The sequence below is a fragment of the Hylobates moloch genome, unplaced genomic scaffold, assembly GCF_009828535.3.
Source record: "Hylobates moloch isolate HMO894 unplaced genomic scaffold, HMol_V3 SCAFFOLD_3, whole genome shotgun sequence".
Classification (NCBI taxonomy): domain Eukaryota; kingdom Metazoa; phylum Chordata; class Mammalia; order Primates; family Hylobatidae; genus Hylobates; species Hylobates moloch.
Window position 1 is genome coordinate 9,013,733 of NW_026652278.1, and position 8,545 is coordinate 9,022,277.

The window sequence follows — 8,545 nt, forward strand, 5'->3', positions numbered from 1 at the left end:
TGCCACGTGACGCCCATCTCACAGGGATGCTCAAACAATCAAAAGAGATCGTGCAAGCCTCAGGGCTTTGTGAACGCTAAACTGTGAGAACGTGAGGGATTTTACCTCCGAGGTAACCGGGTCTGAAGCTATTACAGTAATTCACTGGCGGGGAAGGAGATGCGCTGAGCATTGCCTGGGAGTAAGCAGTCCTGGCCCCAATTGCATCCCCAAGTCTAAGGCGGGTGCGCCGGAGAAAGGGCACAAACTCAAGTCACAGAGGTGTGTGTGTCGGGGTGAGGGATCCCCAGGATGGAAGCCTCCCTCGCGCCCTCCAAGAGTCCCAGAGGGTTGGGCGGAGGCGCGCGGAGCCGACAGCACTGTCCCCGCGGGCGCGCGCACCGGGCGCGCGGAGGCTTCCCCGAGCCCAGGCAAGCAGCCGCGGCACAGCGCCGGATAGTCCCGAGGCTGGCCCGGGCTGCGCCGGTGCCAATCGGCGCGCAGACCCCCGCGGCGCTCTCCCCGCCCCGCCTCCCCGCCCCCCTCCCCAGCTTCACTTCGCCGCGCGGACCGGGCTCCCGGCTGGAGAGCTGCGGCCAAGCCACAGACGAAGGCAAGCCCGAGCGGCGCCATCCCCGACCCCGCGCCGCCGACCGCCGGCCCGCGGGCGACGGGCATGCTGGCATGGCAGGACGGCGGGGCCAAGACGGCTCCCTCCCACCACAAGATTTCTTTCTCCGTCCTGGACATCCTGGACCCGCAGAAATTCACTCGCGCGGCGCTCCCGGCCGTGCGCCCGGCTCCCCAGGAAGCCAGGAAAAGTTTGGCGGAGGTCGAAGCGGGGAAAGGTGCCAGCTCCAGGGACCTTGTCCGACAGCTGGAGACCCCTGGTAAGATGCAAGGCGGCTCCGGCCCCAGGAGGCCTCAGCCCCAACACTGCGGAGTGTATGGGGGAACAGCCGGGCCCGGTGAGTGGCCCTTAACGGCGTCTTCCTCAAAGAGAGAAGGCGCACGGGACCGGGTGCGAAGTGTAGCCCCCGCCTTGGAATTGGATAGAGGCAGAGAGGAGGCACCCCGCATTACGGGGCAGGGATTTACCGCATCCCCGCTCACCCGCCAAGTTCACCCGCACCACAGCTCTGATGCTAGCGGTGGAAACTTACCTGGCGCCTACCTTGCCAGGCTTATTCATTTATCGGGCATTTAATGTGCTTGCCACGTGCTAGGACCTGGGCTAAGGGCTGGGATAAAGGTGATGAAAACTTCGGAACCTGAGAGATGGACAGCATCATTAATATCACCTCCGTTTTATGGATGGGGGAGCTGAGGCTAAGGCTTGCGCCAGGGGTCTTGGTGAGTAGCGAGGTCAGGTGCCACTCGGAGACGCCTGCGGGGCTGGCGCTCAAGCTCCCCAGACCCAACTGCTGACTGGGACTGGGGGCGGGGCTCGGATGGAGTGTTGGGAAGCATTTGTTACTTTCTCCTCGAAACCCTTTCTGAATTACTCCCAACGCTGGCGGACACCTGATGAAGGAGTCAGGAAAGTTTGTGGCTGGAAGGAAGGACGGAAGACAGCAGGAGTCCTGCTGGGTGGGGCGTGGGATCAGACAGGGAAAGGCCGCTCCCTGGAGGGTCAGAGGCTCAGGTTCCCGGGGAGGCTGGATGCCGCGCAGCCCCCTGCTCCCCTCCCCAAGTTTGGCGGTGATTGCCTGGGGCCCGGGGCGCCTCTGGCGGCCGCACATGGGCCCGGGCCGGCGGCCTGGTAATTGTTCGCATCTTCTCTCCGAGGGGCCGCGCTCCCTTCCCCCACCCTCATGATCGATATTCTATTACTGGCGCCTGCATATCTCCTGCCCGCAGCTTGCAGGTACCGACTTCAAACCCCCTTTTCCTGTCTGATCCTAATATTGTTCGATTAAAACTTACCTTTAATAGATGACATCTATCGATCCGGGCCCGCACAAATCTGAAACTCTATTAACACGGCGGGAGAGAGAAGATGGGAAAAGGAATTTCACTTTAAAGCGGGGGCGGGGGTGGGGTGGGGCAGAGAGCTTAATAACTCCTTTTTTAATTGCTGGGAGTCCTAGACCAAAATAGGCTTCTAGGGTCTGGGGAAGGCATAGCCCTAAAAGCGTTTGACATCTAGATGTCTTAATACAATGATCCTACCCCCCAATATGGTTACCCAATAAGGTCACTATTTTTTCTTAATGCGGAGTGTCATTCATTCATTTAGCATATATTTCTTGGACGCCTACTTGATGGCAGATTTGTAAAGGGCAAGAGGACACCATTCCCCTAAACCCGCTGGCGAAGATATGCAGTCCCGTCTAAGGGGAGCGCGATGTGGGGACAGGAGCAGCACCCAGAGTTGGGTTGGGGGGTGAGCTGCTTGCTCTAGGGAGGACGAGGAGGAGGTTTGGGGACCTGGAGAGGCTTCTGTTCACCGACCCCTTCTCCCCTAGATGCTGCGGGCCCAGGCGCCGGCCAGGCGTCCCCCCTGGAGGGTTCCGAGGCGGAAGAGGAGGAGGATGTGGAGGATCCGAGGAGGCCGCGGCTGCGGGAGCGGGCTGCGCGCTTGCTGCCGGGCCCAGCGCGCTCACCTGACGCCCCGGCCGGGGCATTGGCGTCTGGGGAGCCCTGCGAGGACGGCGGGGGCGGCCCTGTGGGGTCCCCCCCGGGCTCCCCGGGCTCCCCGCGGCCCAGGCGCCGGCGCATGGAGCCCAACTGCGCCAAGCCGCGGCGCGCGCGCACCGCCTTCACCTACGAGCAGCTGGTGGCCTTGGAGAATAAGTTCCGGGCCACGCGCTACCTGTCAGTGTGCGAGCGCCTGAACCTCGCGCTGTCGCTCAGCCTCACCGAGACGCAGGTCAAAATCTGGTTCCAGAATCGCAGGACCAAGTGGAAGAAGCAGAACCCGGGTGCCGACGGCGCGGCGCAGGTGGGGGGTGGCGCGCCCCAGTCAGGGGCGGCGGGGGGCGGCGGCGGCGGCGGCTCGGGGGGCAGTCCTGGCCCTCCCGGCACCGGCGCTCTGCACTTCCAGACTTTCCCTTCCTACTCCGCGGCCAACGTCCTCGTCCCGGCCGCCGCCTCCTTCCCGCTGACGGCTGCGGCCCCTGGGAGCCCTTTCGCGCCGTTCCTTGGGCCTTCCTACCTGACCCCCTTCTACGCCCCGCATCTATGAATCCGGAGCCCCCTGGCCCCTCTTTCGCGGGATTCACGAGGGATTGGCATCGTCGTGTGCCCTCGGCTTCTCCACCGGGGGTGCAGGTGCGCGGGTGTCAGCGCGCCCATTCCCTTCCAGCGGCCGGAGACGCCGCACCCCTGCCCGCTGCGCGCACCCGCGATCCTCGCGGGCCACCAAGGGATCAGGGATCTGCCGTCCTTCAAAGTGTCCGGGGATGGAGGCTGACCTCAAGCCTTGCCGTTTCTGGACCTTGCTGTTCACTTTGGGTCAGGTTTAATTCAGTTCAGGGGCTAGTTTTTGAGGGTCTGGGTGTTTGGCGCGGGGCTAACCAAGATGCCAAGAGGGAAATAGGGGGAGCAGAGATGCCCTGGCTGCCAGCTGCTGGCGGCTAGGATGGAACCTTTAAAGGTGCTGGCTCATCAGAGGGTGAGAAACAGTCTCTGTTCACAACTGATAGCTTCCCCTCCTCATGCTCGATGGTTCAGCCCAAACCCAGAGATTTCTTCCAAATCCTGAACGAGGCTGGGGAGAGCTTGGTCCTGGAGCACACACGGCCGCTCTGAAACGGACTATTTTTAAAATGCATAAAACTCCACATTTCTAGATATTTACTTAAGATTCGGACTGGAACGCAATACTTGTTCCAAATAACCTCCTCAGGTTATTCCTGAGAGAGGGGGTACCTTTGTTTTCGGAGTAGGCCAGAAGTTTGTGGTAGGAAAGGTGACTAATTTGTAGCTAGACTCACCTGCTAAAGTAGACACAGGTCTGTTGCACTGCAAGTTTTGAGAACAGCTTGGACCAAACCACACAGTGACCCCAAAGGCATAAAAATGATAATGAAGGCAGTGATGGCTCAACTAATATCATGAAGTCTATGCATGAGGCTGCCTACTTTGATTTGCAGTAGTTGACACTTTAAAACTTCAGTCCTGGCTTATCTGCCTGTCCCAGGGATTCCTGGGCTCCCAATAGTGAGCCAGGTTGGGGAAGAGCTAGTTCCACCAGCACACACTACATGTGGACAGTTGAACTGGACTGTTTTTTAAAAGCACAAACTCAACATTTTTAGATCTTCATCTAGGATTCTGACTTGAAAACAATTCTTGTTACAAACAGACTCTCTATGGTGGTGAACAAGCAGAGATTGTAAGGGCCCATGAAAGCAATACTTGGGTGTGAAGAGCTGTCATGTTCCTAATGGATTCACCTCCAGGAATCTGATACATGGACATGCATTTTAACTGCGGCTTTTATTACCTCCCTTAAAAAATTAGTTCTGTGAAATTCCCTTGCCACTTTTGCTTGGAATACATTTCCTTTAGTTTTCTACCTAATATAATCTTGTAGCCCATATCTCAGAAACCCAGAGGTCCCCAGTTGTGTCATGTATGTTTCATTCTGAGGCCAGCTGAGATCTATGTGGATACCATATTCCTTGCTATTTTTTGGTAGCCTATGCTACTAACAATCAAATTTAATGGTCAATGGCTTCAAAGTAAAGCACACCGTTTGGTATTATGGATTACATTCCATTACTATGATCTTGAAATATCTAGTTCTGTTATCAGGAATGATAGAAAATATTCCCCATTTCTCCTAAATTAAGTGAAGACTTCATGGTTCATGTGACTCTCATAAGATTTGATAGTATGTATTATTTAATTACTTAATATCCACTAATTAGACTCTTTTCCTTCTAAGGAAGAATGTCCCCCAAACAACACATTGTAACTTTCTAAAAGACAGTTGGTGCCAGATGAGATTAAAAATGCAGTTACTCTACTAGATAATATTCACCTTACGCTTTGGTAAACACTCCTTTAATAACTATTTGTTGGTTTCTCGAAAGCAATATCCCATATTAAACAGACAATTCAAATGTGACAATTCCTCTGTAACAAAGAAGCTGAATTCTGTAATAAGTGGGAAACATTTCATTCCAGTCTTCTCAGGTACCAGAATCACGGACTTCAGTAGAAGAGAGGGAATAGGGAGAGAGGTGGCAGGCTGATCTGTTCGTGGCCTAGCACGGTGCTGTAATTTCTGACCCTTCTGGTTTCCACAGATCGTTGCAGAGTAATGCTTGAAGCATGTGACTTTGGACTTCTGCTGCTTTAAAAGGCCCGGTGGCTTTCCAACCAAATGCTTAGACTCAATCTATTGGTGTGTTTGTCTAATAAATTCTTTTTGTAGTAAATTTATTTTTATTTCTTGTTTCATTATTCCTTGTTCTCTATTAGCAAAGCTTTAAAATAAGTTTATAATTACCAGAAGGTAATTATAAAGTATATATGTATCTCTCCTTCTCCCCATAATCCCTAAATAGAGAATATTTCTACACTAACACTCCTTTCTTCAGCCATTTCAGACCCAAGCTAGATATACCCAGAGTGGCTACATTTGCATGCAGTATATACAGACACACATTTCAGGCCATTTTCTTAGCAGAAGCAAAGCATCTTCACAGAATTTGAATTAGTGGCTGCTAATTATATCACCACCAACCTATTAGATTTCTAGGATGTTAACTTCTTAGCCTTAACCTTACAAGTTCTTAATACCCCAAAACAGCCTGGTAGGTAACTTTTCAGACTTCGGCCAACTGCTGGTCATAGATTTCTGGTGTTAAATATTACCATTTTAGATCCCTGTTTGAAACCACATAGCCAAGGAGCTGTATTTATAGGAGTGACTGGAGAGCATTTCTTACATTAAGAGAACCACAATCCAATTTATGGGCAGAAATTAATTTAGTGTGCTTATCTTTATAGTAATAACTTTTTTTTCTTTGAGACAGGGTCTTGCTCTGTCACTCAGGCTGGAGTACAGTGGCACAATCAAGGCTTACTGAAGCCTCAACCTCCCAGGCTCAAATGAGCCTCCCACCTCAGCCTTCTGAGTAGCTGGGACCACAGGCACATGCTACCATGCTTGGCTAACTTTTTTTTTTTTTTTGTAGAGACAGGGTCTGGTTGCCTAGGCTGGGCTTGACCTCAAGCAATTCTTCAACTTCAACCTCCAAAGTAGCTGGCACTACAAGGTCCTGCCACCACACCTGGCTAATTTTTTAATTTTTTAAATTTTTTTTCTTTTTTTTTTTTGTAGATATGAGATCTCGCTATGTTGCCCAGGCTGGTTTCAAACCCCTGAGCTCAAGCAATCTGGTAGCCTCAGCCTCCCAAGCAGTGGGATTACAGGAATAAGCCAAGGATTCTCACTCTTAAAGCATTCTCCTTTCTTTGGACAGATCTGTGGTTTTCTTAATTGAAGGACACAGTCTCACTCTGTCACCTAGGCTGGAGTGCAGTGGCGTGATCTCAGTTCACTGCAACCTCCACCTCCCAGGTTAAAACAATTCTTCTGCCTCAGCCTCCTGAGTAGCTGGGACTACAGGCGTGCGCAACCATGTCTGGCTAATTTTTGTATTTTTAGTAGAGATGGGGGTTCACCATGTTGGCCAGGCTAGTCTTGAACTCCTGACCTCAAGTGATCCACCAGGCCTTCCAAAGTGTTGGGATTACAGGCGTGAGCCACCGTGCCGCACCAGGCCTGATCACACTTTTGAAAGGAAATCTAAGTGTGGTGCAAACAATTACCATCCTTTACCTGTAGCCCCTGGAGAGAGGAAAAGGTACGTTTTAAATTAATCTGTCTCCTCCCTTTTCTGCTTGAAACCTTTTATGAAAATTAGTTGCTTTTATATTTTCTCAATATACATTTTTCTGGATACATGTAATGTGTGTTTTGCAGATGCAGTTTATTTACTGAGTGGCTAGTGTTGCTGTGTCAGGTGCTATGAGGGCTACAAGATGAACCACTGAGTCATGTGGATCTCACCAACAGGGAATGCAAGAAAAATCAGGAAAGTACTGTCATAGGTATGTCATTTTTTTTCTTTTAACTTTTATTTTAGCATAATTTTAGACTTAAGAAAAGTTGTCACGCCTGTAATCCCAGCACTTTGGGAGGCCGAGGCGGGTGGATCACGAGGTCAGAAGTTCGAGACCAGCCTGACCAACATGGTGAAACCCCATCTCTACTAAAAATGCGAAAATTAGCTGGGCGTGGAGGCGTGCGCCTGTAATCCCAGCTACTCAGGAGGCTGGGGCAGGAGAATCGCTTGAACCTGGGAGGCGGAGGTTGCAGTGAGCTGAGATTGTGCCACTGCACTCCAGCCTGGGCGACACGGCAAGACTCTGCCTAAAAAAAGAAAGAAAAGAAAAGTTGTAACAATAGTACTAAAAATTTCCTTTTATTGGCCAGGCGTGGTGGCTCACTCCTGTAATCCTAGCTCTCTGGGAGGCCAAGGTGGGTGGATCACCAGGTCAGGAGTTCGAGACCAGCTTGGCCAATATGGTGAAACCCCGTCTCTACTAAAAAATACAAAAATTAGCTAGGCATGGTGGCACGCACCTGTAGTCCTAGCTACTTGGGAGGCTGAGGCAGGAGAATCGCTGGAACCCAGGAGGCAGAGATTGCATTGAGCCGAGATCACGCCACTGGACTCCAGCCTGGGCGACAGAATGAGACTCCATCTCAAAAATGAATAAATAAATAAAATAAATTTCCTTTTACTTTTCACCCAGATTTTCCAAGTGCTAACATTTTACTGCTTTGGTCTTAGTATGTTCACTCCCTTCTCCCCTCCCACACCCGCATATTGTACATTGTTTTCTGAACTGTTTGAGAGGAAGTTGCAGACATGATGTCTCTTTACCCATAAATATTTAGTGTGTTTTTCCTAAAGCACAATGACTTTCTCTTTTATAACCACAGAGTAATTATAAAAATCAAGAACTCCACACTAGTATGGCACCATTACTTAATCTAGAGACCTAATCCAGATTTCATCTGTTCTCCTTTACAACAAAAGGAAAACCCCCGATGTGTTGCATTGCTGTCCTAGTTAGGCTTCTTTAGCCCAGGACAGTTCCTCAGCCTGTCTTGGTCATCTTGGTCTTCTTTCCCTTTGTATTAAGTACCTTGTGGGGACAGAGTGTAAAACTCTGTAAATATCCAATTACTCATGAATTATTTCTTTTACTTTTAGAGACAAGGTCTCGCTCTGTCACCCAGGCTGGAGTGCAGTGGCACAATCATGGCTCACTGCAGCCTTGACATCCTGAGCTCAAGCGATCCTCCCACCTCAGCCTCCCAAGTAGCTGGAACTGCAGGTGTATGCCACTACAACGGGCTCATTTTTTTTTTTTTTCGAGACAGAGTTTCATTCTTATTGCCCAGGCTGGATTGCAATGGTGCAATCTCTGCTCGCTGCAACATTCACCTCCTGGGTTCAAGCGATTCTCCTGCCTCAGCCTCCCGAGTAGCTGGGATTACAGATGCCCACCACCACGCCCAGCTAATTTTTTGTAT

At 51.2% G+C, this 8,545-nt stretch overlaps 1 protein-coding gene across 1 annotated transcript; it reads left to right on the plus strand.

Moving 5' to 3' along the window:
* The first annotated feature begins 655 nt into the window (after positions 1–655).
* On the plus strand, positions 656–3,166 carry NKX1-2 (NK1 homeobox 2). The gene is made up of 2 exons (XM_032175744.1): positions 656–869; positions 2,448–3,166. Exons 1-2 carry the CDS (start codon positions 656–658, stop codon positions 3,164–3,166), a joined length of 933 nt encoding a protein of 310 aa, XP_032031635.1.
* The last annotated feature ends 5,379 nt before the right edge of the window (positions 3,167–8,545 follow it).

Bases quoted from the DNA above. Each gene is read 5' to 3' on its own strand.
- NKX1-2 (XM_032175744.1), top strand. From the start codon at position 656: ATGCTGGCATGGCAGGACGGCGGGGCCAAGACGGCTCCCTCCCACCAC. The intron at 870-2,447 runs GTAAGATGCAAG...CTTCTCCCCTAG, and splicing joins CCGACAGCTGGAGACCCCTG to ATGCTGCGGGCCCAGGCGCC.